The 24,013-nt window shown below is 35.7% G+C and overlaps 1 protein-coding gene across 4 annotated transcripts in view; it reads left to right on the forward strand.

Annotated features, from left to right (window-relative positions):
- The window catches only part of STXBP5L (syntaxin binding protein 5L), a gene marked incomplete at both ends in the record, with an annotated part of 275,448 nt that overhangs the window by 183,717 nt on the left and 67,718 nt on the right, over positions 1 to 24,013 (forward strand). For 2 of the 4 annotated variants that reach the window (XM_080918648.1, XM_080918650.1), the window contains 4 exons: positions 2,523 to 2,648; positions 11,147 to 11,298; positions 13,154 to 13,225; positions 20,816 to 20,881. In XM_080918648.1, coding sequence (XP_080774774.1) covers positions 2,523 to 2,648; positions 11,147 to 11,298; positions 13,154 to 13,225; positions 20,816 to 20,881 — 416 coding nt within the window. The remainder of the gene's footprint in view (positions 1 to 2,522; positions 2,649 to 11,146; positions 11,299 to 13,153; positions 13,226 to 20,815; positions 20,882 to 24,013) is intronic. The other 2 variants (XM_080918649.1, XM_080918651.1) reach the window with 1 other exon arrangement.

Genomic DNA, 24,013 nt, shown 5'->3' on the forward strand with positions numbered 1-24,013 from the left:
AGACCCATTGCATAGATATGTATAAAATAGAGGAGTTGGGGATAGGGATGTTGGAGAAGAACAGGTAAAATAAAGGTCTGCTTAGCATCAACAATTACTGAAGTGTAAAAGGGTTGACTTGACGAATAGCGAAGTAAGTCTCAAGGATTGTTAAAACCAAAAGAAAACTCTGTGTAATCATGTATCATGTGCTGAATGCCCAGAGGTCAGAGACACACAAAAGTATAAATATTATTCTATTAAGTAGATTACATTATGGATAGTTTCTTCAGCTGCATATAATTCATGCTTCACAAAATCTTGACATTTGCCCTTTTGTTAAGTTGGAGTTAAACCCTTTTAGATACATTAGCTGGTAAATAAGCATTTCAACTAGCCAATTCTTTGTTTTTAGAAGTATTATAATTAGTGTCAATATGTACATGCTTGTACAACTATTTTTGTTTATATTTTTGTGTGCTTAATAAATATTTATTATTGGCCTTGTTAAAAGAATGAGATTTAAGGAAAAACTGGAAATAATTAAGAGAGTTAAATAATATATGGTGGAAGAAAATTCTAGGCAAAAAGAATAGCTGTAGTAATGAACTTGAAGTGCTTGGCATGCTGAGGAAAATAATTAGGCCGGTGCACCTAGAGCTCAGAAAAGTGTCTTGATAATAAGAATCGATGTAATATAGATGATAGCGGCCTAATAATAGAGCATTACAAGAGCCTTACCGTTTATTTCAAGTGGGAATTGGGGAGTCATTATAATGTTTTGATTAGGAGCTAACATAATTGGGCTTAAATTTTAGGTAGATCTGTTTAGTGAATTAAACATGACTTTGAGAAAACGGGAGGGAGGAATAGAAGCTAGAGACAGTTATGAGGCTATTAAAATAATCAAGATAAAATGAAGGGATAACATCTATTGTTTCAAATAAAACATCTGTTTTATATATTTAATTTTTAATTGAAAATAAACAATGACTTTTATAACATCATCATATGAGCAGTATTGCAGCAGATACACGTGCAATTTCAAAAGCTGCTTGTTATTTATTTGAAATTTAAATTTAAGTGGGAAGCTTGTTTTAATCTGGTAGTTCTAAGATCAAAGCAGCTGAGAAGTTAAAAATACTTAGGATCTAGATATATTTCCAAAATAATATTGATAACATTTTTTAAATTGGATATATTTTACTTACATTTCAAATGTTATCTCCTTCCCTGGTTTTCCCTCCATAACCCCCTATTCCATCTCCCCTCCCCCTGCTTCTATGAGGGTGCTCCCACTCACCCCCTCCTGCCTCCCTGCCCTGACATTCCCCTACACTGGGGCATTGAGCCTTGGCAGGATCTAGAATGACTTCTCCTCTCATTGATGTCCAACAAGGCCATTGTCTGCTACATGTGCAGCTGGAGCCATGGGTCCATCCATGTGTACGCTTTGGATAGTGGTTTAGTCCCTGAGAGCTCTTGTTGGTTGGTATTGTTGTTCTTAAGGGGCTGAAAACCCCTTCAGGTCCTTCAATCTTTTTTCTAACTCCTCCATTGGGGACTCTGTTCTCAGTTCAATAGTTGGCTGCGAGCATCACCTCTGTATTTGTTAGGCTCTGGCAGAGCCTCTCAGGAGACAGCTATATCAGGTTCCTGTCACCATGTATTGATAGCATTTCATGACCAACTGGCAAATATAAGAGTATAGTCATGAAGGGTGACTGTTAAGTTTCTCTGTCTAGCTAGAATTAGAAGAGGGTTGTCAGAACAGAAGATACAGGTATAATAGATTTAGAGAAAAAATAAGAGAATTGATGAAGGATATGTTGAATAATTTTTGGGGTGGTAATTTATTGGTTATGGCCCTAGTTTGATTTCTGTTGATGTGATAAAACACATACCAAGAGTAATTTTTTGGAGAGGGTTTAGTTGGGTTAGGGTTACAGCCCATCACTAAAGGGAAGCCAAGGAAAGAACTCAAGGCAGAAACTGATGCAGAGACTGTGGAAGAATGATGCTTACTGGATGGCTTCCTCTGGCTTGCCTTCCCACCTTTTTAAAACACCCCAGCCTCACCTTCCCCAGCACAGCACTTCCTGAAATGGGCTTGAGCCTTCCTATATCATTCACAATTGAAAGAGACTCCCATAGATATGACCATGGGCCAGTCTATTGGAGAAAATCCCTTAACTGTGAGTCCCTTTTTCCAGGTATTGCTAGGTTTGTGTCAAGTTGCCAGATATAACCATGTAAGAGTCATTCTTTTTATCACTACCCTTTATAAATATGTAGAAAGTATTATTTATTTTAAAGCACTGTTCTAAAATTAAAAAAAATGTTTTGATAAGCTAAGGTTGTAAAACTGATGAAAATTACTGAGCAAGTATATGTAGCTTGGTACATCTGAGAGAATGACAAAGCAACATTTGTCCACATACTTGCCCCATGTTATATATCGAAGCATGGTTCTGTGTCAATATGAACACATGCAAGTATGCTATAGATGCATGGGATAGAATAATGTTTCCTCTTTCTTCTAGTGTTAAATCGCGGCCAGTGCGAATGCCGCCGGGCTACCAAGCAGATCTTGTTATTCAGTTGGTGTGGGTCGACGGTGAACCTCCTCAGCAAATTACCAGCCTTGCTGTAAGCTCAGCATATGGAATGTAAGTAATTAAGCTAAATTTCTGGTTTGTATCACCCAATTTTAAATAGTTTTTAAACGCCTCTTTTAAAATATTACATCCTAAAAATTATACTAATTCCCTAGCTTAATTTTTATTAAATGGACCATAATGTAATAAAATAACAATTAATTTTATTATTTGTATTCTTTTCCTTGGTTTCATATTAGTGATGATGTCCCTATTTTAGATCCTTCTCTTGGGATTGGTTTGGATTTCCTTTTTCTTTTCACTTTGTTTTTCCTTTGTTTCACTTTGTTTGACCTGTCTTATAATAGAAACCACACGAACATTGTCTAATGTGGTAGTAAATCTACCAGAGCAGTTTGGTTTCAGTGATACTTGCAAATAGAGCAAGTTTTAGATGTCTGATAATAACTGACTCTTTTATCTTTCCCAAGGAGTCCTGGTATCACATGTAATGCGTTTGTGTACTGTTATCTATAATTCCAATTAGGTGAAATGATAAAAACATGAATTATTTTCTACCCTAGATAGTTAGTTCCAGCAGTTTCAAGATACCCTTTTCAAAGGATTGGCCTTCAGAGAAAGGGGAGAGGACTGTCAGAGTTAAGGGACTGTGGAGGTGTACCACTTAATTCAGTAATCACTAGAGAAACATTTTCCATGTATGGGAACGACACTGAGGAACATATAGCAATATGAGAATGGCAGCTTGGGTGGTTGTGGTGTAGAGCTTCAGCTGTCAAAAAAAAAAAAAAAAAAAAAAAGAGAAAAGAAGGATAAAAAAGGAAGAAGGAAGGAAGGAAAAAAAGATCCCTACCTTAAATCATCATCAGAGTAAATTCTACCAAGTATTAAAGAAATAAATAATTTAGCTATTAACAAAATCTGAGATTTATGAAAGATGAAATCATGCTTGTCTTATGTTATGAGGTAACATAAATTTGAGGATGTTGAAAGGTTTTTACAAGAATGGAAAATTATAAGCCTATGACTTATATGAACATGAGTTAAAGTTTTTGACTAAAATATAAACAAATCTATCAAGAAAATGATAAAATTATTCATAGCCAAAGTTCATTTACATCAGGAATGCAAATTGATTTACCATTTTAAATTAATCAAGGCAATTTATCAACTTAACAGAATGAAGTAGTGTAAAAGTAACTTTTATTTGCCTGACGTAATTGTAATCTCAGAGGTTTAATGTCTCAATCTGCTAACCTAAGATTAATCCTGGAAGCTTCTAGCCTCCATACAAACTAATGTAGACCTAGAATATTTTCAGCCTCTGAAAGTTACTGCTGAATAAGCTCACCCTCTTAGTTCTTTCTGAACTCTGGCTGGCAGGTTCAACTCAGCTGTTCTGGCTCAAACTCCTTTTCTGGCTGACTGATTTGAATTGGCCTCTCTCAGCTGCTGTCTGAATCGCTCTGCTTGACCTCAGACTATCTCTGGCAATCTGTTCTAATCTGATTCCTTACTCTCTGGCTCTTTCTCTCTTCACCTATGTCTTACTTGTTCTCTTTTCAAAATATCTCTGTAAAACTCTGCTGATAAAACTGGCTTCCTCCCATCTCTCTCCCTCTCCCTCTCCCTCTCCCTCTCCCTTTCTCCCCCCCCTCTCTCTCTGTGTGTGTGTGTCTCTGTGTGTCTTTGTGTGTACACATGCATGTGCTGTTTTCTCTCAAGTCATGTCTTTCCTCTCTATTCTCCTGAAACTTGAGCACATCCTATTCTGCCAAATCTTTCTCTGATTTGTCACTTTGTCTGCCACTCAGACATCACTTTGAAACATGGGTGCTTCCTTCTACAAACTAACTTTATCTTCATCGTTGGCATTAATGGCATGTTGTATTCCCACCCAAATGTGGTAAGGGTGTGTCTGTATTCCTGCCAGATTAGCCATGTTGATGGATTAAAATCCCTCTCCAAAGTTGAAAAAGCATGTGATGCTAAACCTCAGGGATGCTAAAACAAAAATTTAATGAGAAGCTGCCCATGCTCCAGCAGGTAGACCTGTGTCCATACACATACTGTGTAGACTCAATGTGTAAAACAACAAAGGGGCTATTTGATGTTGAGAAGGAATAGTGGTAAAGATATGGAAGAGAAATTGGAGAAGAAAATATGAGAGATAGGCTTGATCATACACATTGTATGCACATACAAAATTCTCAACAATAAAGCACACATACAAGCATATGACAAAAGTTCAATACCAATGGTGATCTTATAAGAAATTACTGATTAAAATGTGAAGACAATTGTCTTTACTCTATTGCATTGCAATAAGCAATACACTTTTTAGTGAGCACTACACTATGTTGGTTTATTTGGGCTGCCGTAATAAAATATCTTAGATTGGGTAATCCATATACAACAGACATTTTATTACTCAGTTTTGGAGGGTTCAACGTCCAAGATCAAGGCATCAGCAGATTCTATGTCTGACAAGGGCTCACATGTTGTGGTAAAAATATAAATGTGGCAACCATTTATCCCATGCTAGTGGCAGCACCGTTAGGACCCCAAGGCATGTGCGGACTAGCCATGTGGTCCAGAAGCCACCTTCTCCCAGCTATCTTTCTTTTAGTCACCCTTTCCATGCGGTCCCCTAGGTGGGTAGTTACCACACCTAGCACACATACATCTTGTTCCATGGGCCCCATGCATTCTCACTTGGCACAGGCAACTGAGCCAGATCTGCAAGTTCCAGCTGCCTCTCAGCAAAAAACATGACTCAACAATCAATAATTTATCATATAGATTTATATGTTAAATATAGATTTTCAATCCACAATCCATCCACACTTGCAACCAGTTGACAAAGATATAAGCCATCCACCTAGATAAAACAAGTTGACCCATAGAAACCATTAGATAATCATATTTACTTACCGCCAATTAAGACTACTTGGTTCTAGAACCTTCTCCTGCTGCTTCACCTTGATCCTTATCTTGCTCCTCCTCCTCTCTCCTTCCTAGACTTTCCCCTACCTTTCCTTTCTTCTCATCCAATAATAGGCTCTGCCTGCATTGTTGTACAGTGACATCATCCTATGCTCACAGTTTCAGAAATGGCATCTGGCTGCATCTTCATATAGACAATACAGCAAACAAGCCTTTTCTCATAAAGAGACCTGCTCTTATCTGTGAGATCAAAGTCCAAGACTAAGATATCTTGTATATTATCTTGGTAGCAAGCACTCTGCTTTAAAAAAATCATTTTATGTGCAAGGGTGTTTTGCCTGCATGTATGGCTGTGTACTATATTCATGTAGTCTAGCAGAAGACATTGAGTCCTCTAGAACTGGAGTTCCTGACAGTGTTTAGTTACTGGTGGGAATTCACTGATGCTGAGAACTGAGCCTGAGTTCTCTGTGTTCTTAACCATTGAGTTTCTCTCTAGCCCTGACTTGGTTTCTTTTCTGTATAGCAGTCTCTCGAGCAAGTAAATCTAAGTGAGCTGCATTTCTGTCAAAATTGCATTTTCTGAATCTGTCTGCTCTTTTATATTTTGTTCAAAATTCTTATTTTGAAATTGGCTAAATGCACCCATTGCCACTGCCTTTTGTGATTTTTATGCCTTTAACTTGTCCACAATATAAACCTTCATCTTTAAGTTCAACATCAGTTTTTCACAGAGTTTCATGAGAATAATAAAAGGGCATAGAAATAATGCATACGAAGTACTTGCCACGGCAAGACCAAAATAACCTCTCATCTACTTCTCCACAGTCCTCATTTCCATGTAAATATCATCAGGATCTCTTTTTGTTATTGGTATTTTATGGTTTGCTTTGGTATTCTAGACTCTTTCTGATATTCTCTACTCTCAATATCTTCAGTCATGCATATAATAAAATATATCCACTACCCCCATTTTACTCCTTAAACACTATATTCTCAACATTTTCCCCTCCCAGTTTCCTCTTTTATTATGTTTTTCACCATTATTATCACTTTTATAACCCACTAAATTCCATTAGTGTTATCTATATTTACATCGCAGGACCATTCACTGCCATTCTAGACTTTTGAGCTCACAGGAGAGTTAATCATCTATTAAGCTCTGCTTATAGTGATCTAGGTCTTTCTTCAAATGATCCAGAGTTCTCCAATAAGCAGTTCTAGAGGGTTCTCATGTAAGAGGTAGTAAAATCAAATATTATTGGTCTGTACCAACACTGTGTTGGTCACTGTTGTAATGCTGAGAAAATCTGCTTTACAACAGGGAAAGATCAATGACATTCTGCTCATGGAGATTTCATTCCACAGCCCTTTGGCCTTTTGTAGGCTACAATTACCCCTCGTTCCTGGTACCTCAAAATCACTGATTTGTTATCTATTACTAAATTTTGCATTTCAATAATTTTCCATAATTAGAATAAGCAGTGTTTATTTTCTTTTTCTTAGAATAAAACCCCTAGGGATTCATATATGATATGTGTGTGTCTATGTGTGTGTGTATATATATATATATATATATATATATAGTAAAATACACATTTATTTGTATTTATAACTTGATACTTGTGGCTGATAAATAGTATGCTAGTATATAGACATACAAGAAATTTAATTCACTCACTAACTTAATGGAAATTGGGGTTGCTTATAGTTTGTGTATATTACAATAAATTAGCCATGAAAATTAAGTACAAGTTTTTATATAACATTTATTTGAATTTCTAGGGTAACTAGAAGTAGAATTCATGAGTTATACACTGTGTTCTGAAACAGGTAGAATTTGATATTTCTATCATCAATGTATGAATGGTCATGTTTTCTGAACTATTGACAACAGTTTGTATTATCCATCATTTTTATTTTGTTCAATGTTTTTGTAGGTTTATTGATCTACCCCCCCATCTCTAATGTATATGAGTACACTGTTGCTGTCTTCAGACACACCAGAAGAGGATGGTAGATCTTATCACAGATGGTTGTGAGCCACCATGTGGTTGCTGGGAATTGAACTCAGGATCTCTGGAAGATCAGTCAGTGCTCTTAACCACTGAGCCATCTCTCAGGAGTTTATTGATCTCTAAATATGATTTTATCATATATATTCCCAGAGCCTATAATTTTGTTGTCTTTCCAAGTCTTTATGTTACATTTGTCCATATGACAAAATATCTATATAAATTTATTTACCCTTAAAAAAATTCAACTGATATTATTAGGTTCCTATGTACTCTGTACTTACATTAATATTATGTGTAATTTTTAAAATATATTTCCTGGTGTGTGGTTGTTCCTTTTACTAAAGTTAGAACAATGTTAGAGTAATTTTATGACATGCAGATTATTCATTTTTATTTTAAATTTATGTGTTTTGTGTCTTTGTGACATATTTTTAATTACTAAAATTACTAAGATTTTCTCCTACAAACCATATAGAGCTAATTTATTTGTATTATAAAAAGTAAAATTTAATTTTCTCTCTTTGAGTTATAATTGGTAAACAAAATGACAGTTTTAAAATGTACAACGTGATAACCATATATATAATATTTCATTGCATTACATACAATGTACACATTCATGACTTCCAAAGTTCAGACTTCTGATTTCTCAAATTTGTGAACATGTGAAAATGATATCTATCATAAATACTATTTCAAATACTGAGTTTTTGTCTTTTCATAAATGAACATGTAGTACTTCTCCAAAAGTTGGGCCACAGTGATAGCCCCTTCTAGGCAGCCACACTATTATGAAGATAAACAACTGATACATGTCCCATGTAGCAAATTGCTGGTTAAGTGTCAATCTCTTCCTTTTCCATGATCCTGTTTCCATGGCAAGCACGATTCTAATTATTTATGTACTTTTTGGCATTACAAATATGGATGAAATTATGTAGTATTAGTCTTCCAGATTCTATGCTACTTTATAAATGTCAGAATCTCCTTTTCTTTGTGAGGCAAATCAGTATTCTGTTGTATGTATATGTAATTGATCTATCAGCAGACACGTACGGCATTAAGTTCAGGAATGCAGATAGCTTTTCAAGCTACTGGTTTTATAAGCTTTAGATAGAGACTGAGAAATATGATTACTAGGTCATATAATAGTTCTATTTTTAATTTTCTTTGAAGAACCCACATAGAATTTTACATAATGGCTGTGTAGGTTTACATTTCCACCAGTAATACATAGGGCTTCAATTTTTTTCCTGATGCAATTTTCTTGCTGATGATAGCAATCTTGTCAGGTATAAGGTGATAGCTCATTGTGGTCGTTATCTGCATTTCCTTTAAAAATGATATTGGAATTTTTATTTAACTAGTCTTCAGTGATATTTTCTTCTTGAGAAACATCCATTCTGGTTATTTGCCAAATTGAAAACAATTTTCCTATTTATAAGCAGTATTTTCACTGTGGGTTTATATGAGTGGCTTATATATTTATTTTAAATATTACTTATATTAGATACGTATTTTCAAAACATTTGCTGTAATTCTCTAGGTTGCCTTTTATTTCTGCTCCTGATGTCTTTTGCTGTACAAAACCTTCTCACTTTGATGACTCCTACATATTTGTGCTGTGTCGCTGTTTTTAGTGTCACATTAAAAAAAATTGCTATTAACAGTGAGAAGGAAATTTTTCTTTGTGGTATCAGGTAGGCACTTTATGGTTTTAGGACTTACACTTAATGAATTAAGGCTTTAAGTTATTTTAAGTGAATTCTAGTGAATGACTTAGAGATTCCAATTCAATCTTTTGAATATGAATACATAGCTTTCATATTTGTTTGTTTGATTTATTTATTTATGTGTACATTCTGGCTCTCTTCAGACACACCAGAAGAGGGCATCGGATCCCATTACAGATGGTTGTGAGCCACCTTGTGGTTGCTGGGAATTGAACTCAGGACCTCTGGAAGAGCAGTCAGAGCTCTTAACCATGGAGCCGTCTCTCCAGCCTGAATACATAGTTTTTAGCACCTGTCACTTCTCCCATCATGCATTCTTAGTTCCTGTGCCAGGGATCAGTTGACTACATGTCTGAGGTTGCATCTGTGCTCTCAATTTCATTTTAATGTTCCATGTATCTATATTATCACACTAACTAAATAACTGTAACTTTGCAATATATTTGCAAACAAGGTCTTGTGATGTTTGCAGCTTTGCTCATCTTTAAAAAGCATAGTTTGACTAACTCAAGTCTACAGTGGTTCCATACAAATCCTAAGTAGAAATTTTATTGTGGGATTTCCTTGTTTTTTGCAGGTAAATAAAAAAAAAAAATCCCATTGATAATAAACATACCATGTTTTCGCTACCCATTGATCTAGCAGTGGACACGGGTTGTTTGTGAAGAGGAATGCATCGAGTACAGGATCACACATTTTCCCAGATGCTGATTTTGTTTACTTCACATACAAATCCAGATGTGAAGCCACCACATCACATGATTCTGTTTTAAGCTTTTGAAACTTAAATTTCATGCGGGCTACCCATGTTGTCTTTTAATACTGTATCCATGGAATTGTGTTTCAGCTCATGAGTTTTAACCTACTGATGTTCCCTTCTCTGAGAGAGAGTAGAGCACTCGAGTGCATGTGTTCACACACACACACACACACACACACACACACACACACACACACACACACACACACCTGGCTAGGTGCCTCTTCTCTCAAGGAGGCCAGACAGGACAGTTGAGTTAGGGAGAAGTGTTCCGAAGTCATGCTACAGCTGATATTTACGTAATCTTCAGGTGACCAAAATGCCAGCCAAGGAAAGCTGCTTTAATTAATCAGCTAAAAACTTAGTCAAATCCATTTGTCTTTTAATACATAGAAGAAAATAAACAAAAATGAATTAAAAAATGTTTGTAAATCGAGCTGTATTTTTTTCACATCTACTATGGTGTCAAACTGTAGAGATGCCAAGTTGTTGGTGCACATTTGGTCACCTGCAAGACAAATTCTGAGGGTCACCGTTCAGTGATGGCCTGACTACACAGCCCTCATCCGCTGACTATAGAGCGAATCCATGTTTTGTTGTTTGTTTGTTTCTTAAAGCCAGAAGAAGGGAAAGATGAGACAAAGGTTAAAAGAAAAAAACAATTCATTTGAAACAAAACAACCAGAATCTGATTTGCCAAAGACACTTGATTGTTTAGCTAGGCATCTGTGTGTTTTTAGTATTCCTATTTCTTGGCCTATGTCCCCTTTGCACTGGGAAGAGGATTTATGTGATTCTTCTGTAAAGCTAGAAAATAAAGTTAAATATTGTTACTAACCACAGCTTAAATAAAAAACCTGTAACAAAAGATGATTGCAGGCCATCTCTAACTTGTGCAGTAATCAGTCATATTTAATATGTTTTACTCAATCTACCCACTCTACAGTGGGCTTCTGTCCCAACCTTAAAACACGACTCACTGTCGGATGTTCCCAATTCTTAGATTATTTTCTAGTAATCTTATATTTAGCTTTAAAGTGAAAATAATCATGCTTACGATACATTCTAGTTCTGTGTTTCTCCTCCTCTCAGAGTTGCATTTGGAAACTGCACTGGGTTGGTTGTGGTGGATTTCATACAGAAGACAGTACTGTTAAGCATGGGGACCATTGACCTCTATAGATCAAGTGACCTGTACCAGCGACAGCCTCGGTCTCCTCGAAAGAACAGGCAGTTCATTGCAGGTAGGGAACAAAGGAGGTGGTTCGGAGCTTGATTTGTTCACTTGGTTTTTTCCCAGGTTGTCTTTTCTAATGTGATGCCGTTCAAATGCATGCTAATACTGACTCAACACACAGATAAGGGAGTTTAGAAGAAACAGCAAAACCTCTTTAAACAGGCATGAGTGGTGTTTAAAGTTCAGTTTGCTGTTGAAGTTAGAAAATATCCTAATATCTTAGGTTTCTTAGATCGGATTCCTAAAAAACAAACACCCCCAAAATAATAATAATAATAATAATTAATAATAATAATAATTAATAATAATAATAATAATAATAATAATAATAATAATAATAAATATGAAAACTGGAACTCTGAATGAAAGTTCTTTAAAATTCCTGGACTATACAGATTAATTTTTAAAATATAGTTAGCCCCTTTCAAATACAGTTAGAGGTCATCAGTCTCTTTTTATTTTTAACATTAACTATATTGTGGCCATAATCTCTTCTTTACTGATGCTGACTAAATAGGCATATGTTTATAAACTTAATAGATACCATTCTCTGACATTTGAGTGCTATGAAACACATACTTTTCTTAGCAGAACAAGCAACTCAACTTAACTTAAACAGAAAAGAAGTCTAAGTTTTAATTAAGATATGGAAACAAAATTTGATAATCTGAATTATCTAAAATCTTATTGGAATTTCACTATATATCTAAATAGGTGGCTTTCACATTCATAAATTTTGTATTTTTATTATTTACTGGAATATGCTAGTTGTTTAAAATTGCCTTAAAACTTTGCTTCTATAGTGTTATGCATTTAGATAATGCTTTTACATTTTCTTTTTTACAAGTAGTTAACTGAATATTAAGACCTTTTTCTAAAGATGCACATAAAATATTACTTGATAATATATGATAGTTGTTATTTTCTAAATAGCAGATAGGTCAATCACAACATCAAATGACTTTCTCATTCGTTTGAACGAATGTTGAAATTTGATTGACATTCGGTTTCTTTGTTAACTTTTTTATTCCCTTGCAGAGGCACACTGTCTGTCCTATAAGCTTGCCAGGTTTTTATGTTGGAGATATTAGCTTTCAGTACTGTCAGGATCTTGGAAATGTAAGCGCTGTGGTTTCTGCCGGTGCCATGACTAGCTTCTGAAAGAAAATCAGAGTAAGAGCTCTTCCTTCATGTTTAACAAGAAGGTTGAGTTTGAAAATTCAGAAAGTCTGGGTATGAAGATGTCAGGGGCAGGTAATGAGGTAGATCTGCCAGCATTTCAGTCACTTGTCTGATACCCACACGGAGGTAGAAAAGTGACTATTTCATTTTGACCAGGAAAACTTAATTCAACTCATTGGGTTTCCATTATAGTGATTACAGATCAGAAATGTTTATAGGGACAAATTGGTAAAGTTGTAAACTTAATCTCTCTTATAAAGTAGCCAACAAGTATATTCTTTATATTGTCCCATAAATTTAAAACTAAAGTATCTAAACTGTCTTTTTAGTTGCTCAAAGATTAAATATAATAACCTTAATAATAACAAAAACTAATTTTATGTAGTATCACAAACCAAGCAGTTCCACAATGGTAAAATCATATGAGAAGAATATGCCATGAACTTTGTGAGAGGATTTGATTAAGTAAAATGGCTACAGCGTTCTCATCATTCATCTACCACTTTCTAATTGATTTACTTTTAAAGTATCCCCCCTCTAATTTGATTACCTAATCTTGCTACAGTTTCTTCACCTTGGCTGTTCTAGAGTCTGGTATGATACCACTTCCTTTCACTTTAGTCTGTTTTCTCTCTTTCCTCTGCCTGCTGCTGATGCTGACGCTCTGGCATGCTCCAAAGACAACTTTTGCATGCGTGGGCTGTCTAACTTTTATCCTGATTTAACGAAACGGATCCGTACTTCCTACCAGAGTAAGTTCTCTCAAGGTTAGGCGAATCGCTTTTTTTTTTTTTTTAAGTCGTAATTTTTAAGCTAAATCCATTCGTGATGCTTAATAATGTGTTTTTTTTAAAAAAAAAACACATTCAGCATGCATGCAAATTTTTGTTCTGTTATGGAAATGCAATCTGATGTTGTAATCATTTTATTTTTTAATTTTTAAATTTTTGGTTTAAATATTCTCAATCATTGATGTCATGTGCCCAGCCAGCCATTGTTTCTGTGTTCATGTCAGATCATGTCCTATTAGTCCAGTACTCACGTGCTTCCTCTTTAAGAAGGAAGAGCCATGTGTTCTTGGAAACAGTGGCCCTGACATCCTGTGTCAGTAGCAAGTTGGCACTTTATTGTATCAGTGTTGTGCTTCTGACCATTTTGCAACCTTATTCTAATTAGTGTAACAATATTCTTTCATAGTTCCTGGGGATAACTAAGTATTCCTAATTTATGGTGCTTTTTGTTAAAATAGAACACCTCAAAACACATGTCAATGGTGATTTTAGGTACCAGGTTCTGGAGGAATAAAGTCATAACTATCAGGGGAATAATACTATTTTTCCTATGATAGCAAATGAAGACGGGCGGATGACTAATTTTAGCATCGGTGCAGCGAGTGCGGTGGCGTGTCACTGTAGATGTAACAAAACTAGTGGAATTGTAGGTGGATAGTGCAAATAGTGACATGAAAATGTTTATATTGTGCTAATATGTTTTTATAAAAATCGGGTTGCTTGCCAAGATATACAACATGGCAATATAGCTGTATGAAAGTACACAATACATATAAACACACACACACACACACATTTGAACATGTACATCATTGTAACCTGAGTTTCTCTAGACGTCCTCTTACTGAGTCACAGCCTGTTATAAATCATAAAACGTTTACAAGTTTAATGTTCCTGACTGGAAGTTGGTTCCTGTGAATCTTACAATCTTTCTGGTATCTCCAGTGTGACCTGCTTTAAGTTATACTTTATCTCTGACCATTCGGGGGCTACTACTCACTGTGACTGTGTCACCTTTGGTATCTGTCTTGGCTTCTACTACTCATAAAACAGGAAGAGATACAGAATATTTCTTGACATTTTGAAATGATTTGAAATTCAATTTCCATAATAAAATTTTGCTCGAACATAGCTACCCCCTTCACTCAAATGTTTTCAGTGGGTGATTTCACAGTTTAATGGTGGGACTGAATAATCAGAAAACCATCATATGCACAAACCCGTCTCAATGTATATTTTTTTAAGTTTCCTGATCTCTACTCTCTAATTGAAACCCATCCTGCACAGCCACATAAACAACTTGTGACTTCTCCTCAAGAGTTTCTAGTACATTTGAAAACCATTTTGGCTTCCCAAAATATTCAAGAACCCGACATTTGGGTTTTACCACTTTCTCATCATTTTACTCCCTGTTGCTTTCTATAATCAGCACGTGATAATCATGCGATAAGTGGAGAATAGAAGACAAATGTTGACCCTGAGTTGTCAGAATTCCACAATACTAGTCATAAACATAGTATTAGGAAGCTTTGAAAGGTGCTGAATGTTTTTATATTTCATCAGTAGTAATCATCGTCGTTGTCGTCATCATCATCATCATCATCATCATCATCATCATCATCATCATCATCATTGACATCATCGTCTCTAGGCTTTTAGGGATTCCATTCAGGATTGACTAAAACATAATTTTCTGTTACTTTTCTATAACAATACGATGCCTAACCAAACTATATGTGCCTACCCTTGTGATTTACTCATATCTCCTCTCTATAAATGCCCTCCTCAAGTTTCGTTTTCTATAATAAAACTGTTGAACGACCATCTAAGCCTTCTTGTGCCACTTCCTTTAATGAAGTGCTTGTGGTATGGAAGCCTGTGCACAACATGTCTGGGTTATTTCAGCTCCTTTAGAGAATCATATATTCTATACTTGTATTCTACATGACAAGAAGCTGCAAACCGCATCAATGAAGCTTTTGAGATTTAAACCCAACAAATAAGAATTTAAATTTGAAAAAAAACGTAAATTCTTTATGAGCTCTACATTGAGCACAAATTCTAAGCTAAGCATATAAATGACGGAAGAGTGAGATAGAGCATGGAAGAAAGATACTCATTAGTCTAGACAGTCAGGGAACGTCTCATAGAGGCCAACAGGGGACTAACTCTTGTCTGTACTGCAATAATTGGAATTGTACAACAATTATTAGACTTTTTTCCAACCAGAGACCTGCATAAACAACAGAGAAGTAAAAGTGGGTCTTTATAATGTAGGACTTAAGCAGGAATTCTATATCTATACCAGTGGTCTCTGGTGGCCTGAGATATGTTTATCTCAATTTTATAAAAATGTGTGTTGAATTTTTAACTAAGATAATCTTATTGTACTTTTAGAGTTCTATATTACTATAATAGAGATAGTGCATACTTTACAAGAAGTATTCCCTAGCCATTAAGAATGAGTGTGTTGCTCCTACTATAAAGAGAGATCCAACTTCCATGGACTATTTATCCTGTTCTGATTGTACATTTGAAGTGTTTATCATTTAATGGTCAGTATAATGCCTTAAAGGAAATGAGGATTTGTTAATATATTACTCTATAAATGAGAAAAATTAACATTGAAAGAGATTAAATTCATTTCTCAAAATTCTAAATAGTAAGTTAACAAACTCACATCTGTGAGCACTAGGAAGACACATGTGCTTTCTACCATGTTATCCTGTGCCTCTTACAGTTTCTGTCACATAAAGACCCTATTCCATCATTCTTTAATCAAAAGCCACTCCCTTCTGCCATACTACCCATTATCAATAAAATAACATCTTCAAAACTGAGACAATTTGAATTTATTTTTCACATCTATGAAATGAAGAATTAGGGAAAGTACTCCATAAATGTCTCATATATCTAAAAGGTTTTTTTTTTTATTTTGTCACATCAGCTTTGCCTTTAGACTAATGCCACATTCATATTTAAACTTGTAATTTTAATTATGATGAAATAACTTAATTTGCATCTTTTCTTGGTCAATTTTTCAGATTAGCTAGTCATCAAGTTTAATAACCAAGAAGCTGTCTTTCATAAGCCTTTAAATTTATGCTTGCAAATCTCTTACATTATAAAATAATAAAGTTTTGTAACTGAGAGAAAAATTCTATTTAATAAGTTACTGTTTGTAGTGAAATGGTGTACTACATATTAAAATGTTCCATTGTTACCAACACCATGGTCTCACTCCGCGGGAGCTGCCCTAATGCGAAGCCGGGCACCCAGGCGCTATCACAACATCCACGAGCCTCCACTCAGTTCACTTCCCAGTCGGTTTGTTCCACCTGCCCATGTCAGCCATTTCTTAGCCATTGTCCCCCACAGCCCTCTCTCAGCTGTCCATGAGAATAGTGGGTTTTTTTTTTTTTTCTCATAAAATTTTGGGAAAAAGGGAGACTGAGGTGATTTTCTCCCTTTTATGGTTATTTTAACTAACAGTAGGTTTTATATTGATATTTTGTAGTACTTTATAATTTTTTGTTTTATTTACATTTGACAGCCATTACAATGCTGTCACATAGTTTCCATGGGGCACCTCTGTGGCATAATCATGTCTTTCCTGGCACACATGCTAATTCCATCTCATCACCTCCCTAAGAATTTTGTTGTTTTTTATCTCTTCTCCTGTATCACCAATCTCTTTCTGAGTAAATTTCATATTCATGCAACTTTATGACATTTTTAACATAAAAATGGAAAAGTTCTCTTACTAGCTTATACAATTCAGTTACCCACTTGTCTACATCTTTTCAAGCCAAGTGCTTTGAAAGCAGTGTGATTTAGCCCTGGCTTTTTTGAGTCCATCTGCTTAGCTGAATAAGTTATTTGGCTTCTACCTGGATCTTGCTTCTTTTTGCTATAGTCTAGAAACTATCAGTACTTGGATGTCTTTTCCAGGTTCACCTCTTCTGGTACTATCTGCCTGAGATACAACCTTCTAAACATCACTTTAAGTCATACATCTTTTATTTTAAAAACCACTGTTTTCTTATTTTGTCATTTAAAGAAATTGGCTTTGGTTAATTCTGACTGTAGCTTGTTTGGGACTGGAAACTGGAAGCTCTGATTGCTTCCTCATTATCTTGCAAAGCTGTGCTTATGTATTTTTTTCTTGAACAGGCTTTTCTCAGGCAAAACAAAAAAAAAAAATCAGAATATAATTAGCCACTCTTCTCAATTTCTCCACCACAGCATTACTATTTTTCAGTTAAACAGTCTACCTATGGATTAATCTGCCTGTGTAGTGTATGGTCAACAGGAACTGCAAGTAATGGGCCAGGATGAATCCCTCACCATGGTACCCTCATTGCCTGAAAGTCATTCAGCACAACAGTAATTAGTTTTTAACTGGCAACATTGTCAGTTAAAAACTGACATTGTCAGAAACAGAACACTAGGCACTGACAGAGCAGATGAAATTTGAACCCACTGGTTCCATACAGTGATCATGATTCTGGAAGTTACTAAACCATCTGCTGTTTGACTACATCACACATGAATACTACAAACGTCTAGTCGCTGTAGAAGGTCTGTTACAAAAGCAACGGAGAAGAGTTCTGCAACTCTTTAAGTAAGGCACATATATGGTTTATATGCTATTTTACACATGTGAGAAGAAATCTCAGTTATTTAAGTATCTTCTTTAAGATTACAGTAAGTTAATGAGTTGAAAAAGTAGAACTTACTGTAAATTTGAACCTGTATCTGCTGCTCTTTCCAATGTATTTCACTGTAGGTTTATGTTCAATGACATAAATGATTGAACATTGAAGAGGTAGGCAGGGAAAGAGGCTGGAGGAGCAGAAGAGAAGGCAGGAGGCAGGGATTGAGGAGGAAGGAGCTTGAGAAGGCAACATGGAAACTGACATGTATGTTTCTCTTGGCATGTCTCTAGCTTGAGGAGGTTGTTATGATTATTTCTAAGGGTTTCTATGGGTTTAATTTATCTTTTCTAAATGGGAAGTTTATATCTTTGTCATCTGGTTGTAAGCTTATTGTGTAGTGTCTGTGGATTGAGAATTTAACATATAAACCTTTTTGATAAGCTGATGCTTGTGAGTTATGTTTTCACCAACTGTGGAGAATGTGAGCTTAGTTCTCAGCTGGTAGAGGTGCAGCGGGGGTGAGTGGTTTCAGTGTGGCGGCCTGCGGCTCTGCAGGGAACCAGTAGCCAAAGTTCCAGACTAAGAGAGAGACAGCTGAGAAAGGGCTGAGGGGGACAATGGCTAAGAGATGGCTGACATGGGCATGTGTATTACAAAATAATTATTGTTTTTAATTATTGCATTAAGTTCACTTTGACCAAGAAGTTGTGACAAGAAGGTATCAGCTGGATATTTTTAAGGCCATAATTTTATATATATATATATATAATTTATTTATATTAAATAAACACCCAGGTTTGTATAAGTACACTGTGATGTGGGTGCAGTGACAGGATTATCTAGAGATTTGAACATAACTCTGCTTGTAAGTGATAAATGACTGTCACTGTAGATCGGTTTCTGTTTAAGCTGTTTCATCAATTTACTTCTGAGATCTAATTTATTCAAAAAGTATCTATACACTCAACTCTTCAAACTCAATATCTCATTATGAACATAGGGGTTAAGGAACATTTTCATAATGAGACATTATATTTCAGCTTGCAACTTTTATGAGGGCTGTTTTTCTGTTCTTACATTAGTTTCTCTTCAGTTGCTGTGCTAAACTGCATTACTCTGACAAATACAACTTGAGAGAGAAAGGGTTTGCTTTGGCTTACAGTTCAAGAGATAAGCCGTGCAGGGAAGCTGTGGATAGAAGCATGAGGATTCCTAGCAGTCAAGAATTTGAAAAGAAAAAAGAAAAAAAATCAGTAATTGGTGGCCAGGCTATAAAACCTCAATGTTCTCCCTTAGGGACACACATTTCAACCATAAAATTCTGCCCGTGGTCATCTCATAACGTAAATGCATTTAACACAGTTTTTTTTAATTCCCATAGATTTTAGTAGGTATGCACCTGTGTTTAAAGGCATAAAGTCTCTTCTGAGACTTAGAGCAGTCTCTTAATTGCAACCCCTGTAGAATAAATATTTTTTTTAATTTAAGAGTTTCATTCTTCCAATATTAACACTGGCATTGAGTATGTATTCCCATTCCAAAATGGAGGAATGGGAACACAAGGGACCAAAGCAAAACTAAAACTAAACAAGTTTAGTTTCATCACAACTTAGTTTTCACCTTTACAGCTGCACTCAGGGGTCCCCGGAGACCTTCTTATAGGTACTCCAACCTTGCTGCACATTGCCTTGCCTCAGTGGCTGGAACTACGAAAGATGAATCCATAATCCTTTCAGTATTATATCTAGAACCAGTACCATAGGGATAACACTAAAAAACTCTACTTCCAGCCATAATGAAGTATAATCCTCTTGGAACACAGTTGCAATAGCTTCTGTATATCAAACCAAAAAAACAATAAAATAAAATAAAAATAAAATGACAACAGCAAAACTTTAGGATGTTGCCTTCCAGGAGCAGGAAGACCCTCAAAATCCCTCATCTTTGGGGGCTTTACTGGATGAGGTCTTATCCTCGAAATACCTTTCCTGTTGTTCCTGGCTTTTCTTTAATGACAGTAATCTCTTGGACAATTACAGCCTCATTTTCAGGATGTACCTTAGCTGTAATCTTTAACTTGCTAGTGTTCTTTTCCCTTTCAATTTTTACTTTTTTATGTCTTTCTGCCCTGTTTGTTGCTCCTTTTCATTGTAGACATGTGTAATCAGGAATAACAAATGGCACAAACCAAATGTTATATTGTCTTAAAATTCCCTCTACCAAAGGTAGTCTATACTTTTTTCTGCTGCCTCATGCAAATTCTCAGGATATGTTCAGAATGTACCCATATATGGCCCTATCACACAAATGGCCCAGACCCATTCTTGATAGAGTCTTGTCTCTTATGAGCTGGGCCTCCAGTATCTGTTGATCTCATCACTCCTGTCTTCCTGCATAAAGAAAAGGGTGATAGGAAAAAACAGGAACAAAGACAACTTTCATCATTCACAATACCTCTTAAATATTTCTGGGCATGGAAACAGATGTGTGCATTTGTTCAGAAAGCAATAAAATGGAAGGTAAAAACAGAAGAGGTTGATGCAGTGTTTGTTGTAACTTGATGCCTCTGATTGACCCACCTAAATATAAAATACTAAAAACAGTTATAAACATTTAAATCTGTAGTATCTCTTAAGAGATCTTTCTAAAAGCAATAACCTCTTAGAGTAGGAGACTATTATATCTTTTTAAAAGCATTTTCTATTTCCTATTATTCTTGGTATATTTGCTAAGGAATTTGGTCATTTATAAAGTATGGTTGGTTCGTCCTTTAGTAAATGCTTGAAGCAATAACAAAATATGAAGTGTCAGCAAAATTAATCTTTCTTCTCTTTTTCTCTCCTTTCCTGTGCTCCCCCACCCCCTCCCCTCCCCGTCTCCTTTACATTTTCAGGCTTAACAGAGCTCAATGACAGTCCAGCACCCCTGGAACTCGAGCGCTGCAAGTCTCCCACATCAGGTAAGCAGACAAGTATTTTTCAAGCTCTGGTAATTCACTGAAGTAAGCTATCTACTTACTCTCACAAGTCTTCTAAAATTAGTACTTAACTTAATTTCTAAAATTTAATAATAAGTAGCTTTGCTTCCAAAATAAATACAAGTGAATGTCTTTTACAATATCCTTCATCCAAATAAAAATAAGATCAGATATGAGTGAAATGCTTCTAATTATATCTAAAAGAAAAAAATCATTTTTCAGATATATTTAAAAATGCCTAAAAAGTGACAAATAAAAATGAGTAATAGGTCCAAGAATTGTGATCTATTGGCATAGCCAAATTTGTGAGAAATATAAAGTTTAGGTGCAGACAAAAATTATAGAATGTACCTGGGCCACTATTTTATGAAATGCTTGTTTATTGACAAATTATAATAAAATCCAACGTGGCATAAAATAAATCTTTAAGATAAAGTGTGAGCCTACTAAGTGTACATACAAAACATAAAGGAAAGAGATTTCTAGAGGTAAGTCTTTAAGGCATATAAATAAGTTAATACCTTGGCATGGTAGGATTCTGAGCAGTTGCCTATTTTTTTAAAAAAATATCAGATAATATATAATCTCAGGATTATTTAAAATTATTTTAAGATATTATTCTGGGTTTTTATAATATATAATAATGCATATAATTTTAGAACCTAATTATTGTGTGTTGACAGATCCATTCCTACAGAATAACACAAGTGATTGAGGTATAGTTAAATAGTAGACTTTTTTATTATTTTTTAGGTTTTACATTTAAGTTTTTATTCCCCTCTTGATCTACCCTCCAACTGTTCCATATCCCATACCTCCTCCCAGTCCCCACCTCCTGTCATTAAGAGGATGTCCCCACCCCACCATCCCTGCCTGACCTCTGAACTCCCTGAGGCCTCCAGTCTCTTGAGGGTTAGGTGCATCTTCTCTGACTGAACCCAAACCCGAGAGTCCTCTGCTGTATATGTGCTGGGGGCCTCATATCAGCTGGTGTGTGCTGCCTGGTTGGTGATCCAGTGTCTGAGAGATCTCAGGGGTCCAGGTTAATTGAGACTGCTGGTCCTCTTACAGGGTCACCTTCCTCCTCAGCTTCGTCTGGCTTTTCCCTAATTCAACCACAGGGTCAACAGCTTCTGTTGATTGGTTGGGTGCAAATATCTGCATCTGACTGACTCTTTCAGCTGCTTGTGGGGTCTCTCAGAGGGCAGTCATGATAGGTCTCTTTTTGTAAGGGCTCCATAGACTTAGTAATGGTGTTAGGCCTTGGGCCCAGCCCTTAAGCTGGATTCCCTTTTGAGCAGGTTCTTGGACCTTCTTTTCCTCAGGCCCTTCTCCTTTCCATTCCTGAAGTTTTATAGACAGGAACAATTATAGGTCAGAGTTTTGACTGTGGAATGACAACCCCATCCTTCACTTGATGCCCTGTCTTTCTGCTGGAGGTGGGCTCTACAGTTCCCTCTCCCCACTGTACAGCATTTCATCCAGCCCCCCCACCCCCACCATGTTGAGTCCTGAAAGTCTCTTACCTCCCAGGTCTCTGGTACATTTTTGCCTAGCATAAACAAGCTCTGAGTTGGGGCCAACAATATAAAAATATTTTCTTCTCAGAATAGCAAAAGATATCATTACTTTTATTTACATTATTTTTAATTTATATGGAATTGCTAAAATTTAATAATGCTTCTCAAAGCATATATCTGGATTTTAGAAATTCTTTTAGAATCATAGCATTTCTTTAATTTGCTCTACCCTTTATAAGTAGCTGATTCATTTTTCTTGCTTTATAGGAATCTAACCTATCTAGAACCTATTGTGTTCTGTGTGATATTTTTTTAGTAAAATATTTTAATTTTTATTTTACTGCCTTTTTAAAGAGTTTATTTCTATGTATGTGAGCCTATAAGAATATGTATGTACTACATATGTGCAGAAGCTTGCAGAGGCCAGTCAAGGGCATCAGATCTAGAACTGAAAATAACATTTTCAATTATTGTAAACAAATATGTTGGGAACCAAACCTGGTTTGTCTGCAAGCACATCACTCTTAACAATGGTGCTTTTTTCCATCCCCATGTTGATTTTATCTAAAGATGCCTAATGAACTCTTCTTTTTGTGTCCTCATTGGCACCATCATAATTTAGGAAATTATTCCTTCACATCTCGAGTAACGCGAACTATTCTAGTAAATGCCCTGCCTTTTAAACTCCCCCCACTGTTCATTCTTCATTCATGTTGTGAAATATTACTTTGCTCACACTTTTTGTAGCTAGCAGTGTTTCATATAATCCAACAGCCTTTATCAGATTGTTGTACCAATCAAACATTGAGTTCCGTTCCTTAGCCTGAATTTGAATAATAAACGTCAAATTCTCATCCATTCTGTTCTTACATATTGTTTCTGTCCTCCTGAAAAGCTAAATATTATTTTAGTTTTTTATTTATTTTTTCAGACAATTTGTGTTTAAAAATAAACAAAAAGACATCTATTTTAGCCCCGTGTTTTATGTAGTTTAATATAATCATTTTTGCATTAACTTATAATTGTAGGTGCATAAGGACCTGAGTCAGATCCATAGAAGTCATACAAAAGGCTGGACATAGTGGCAGATTGTAATATACATGCTTTAGGGATCCGACTCAGGTCCCTACGCATATGCAGTAGGCACTTTACTGACTTAACCTCTCCTCCTCTTCATCCTCTTCCTCCTCTTCCTTCTCCTTCTTTCTTCTCCTTTCTCTTCCACTCCCTCCTCTTCCTCCTCCTCTTCCTCCTTCTTCTGCATGATTTCTTTCTCAGTCCATTTGTCATTGGATATTAGGGGCCTATCAATGTTTATGAGTTATTTTTGTATCAGCTACTTTGATGAAAGTATTTATCAGCTGCAGGAGTGGCCAGGGGTAGGTTTTAGGGTCACCTATACATACTACCAGATCATCTGCAAATAAAGATACTTTGCCTTCTTCCTTTACAATGTGTATCTCCTTGAACTTCAATTGTCTTGTTGTTCTAGCTAAGACTTCAAGTACTATATTGTATAGGAATTGAGAGAGTGAATACCCTATCTTGTTCCTGATTTTAGTGAAATTGCTTTGAGTTTCTGTCCATTAAAGTC

The sequence above is a fragment of the Micromys minutus genome (genome assembly GCF_963924665.1).
Source record: "Micromys minutus genome assembly, chromosome: 7".
Classification (NCBI taxonomy): domain Eukaryota; kingdom Metazoa; phylum Chordata; class Mammalia; order Rodentia; family Muridae; genus Micromys; species Micromys minutus.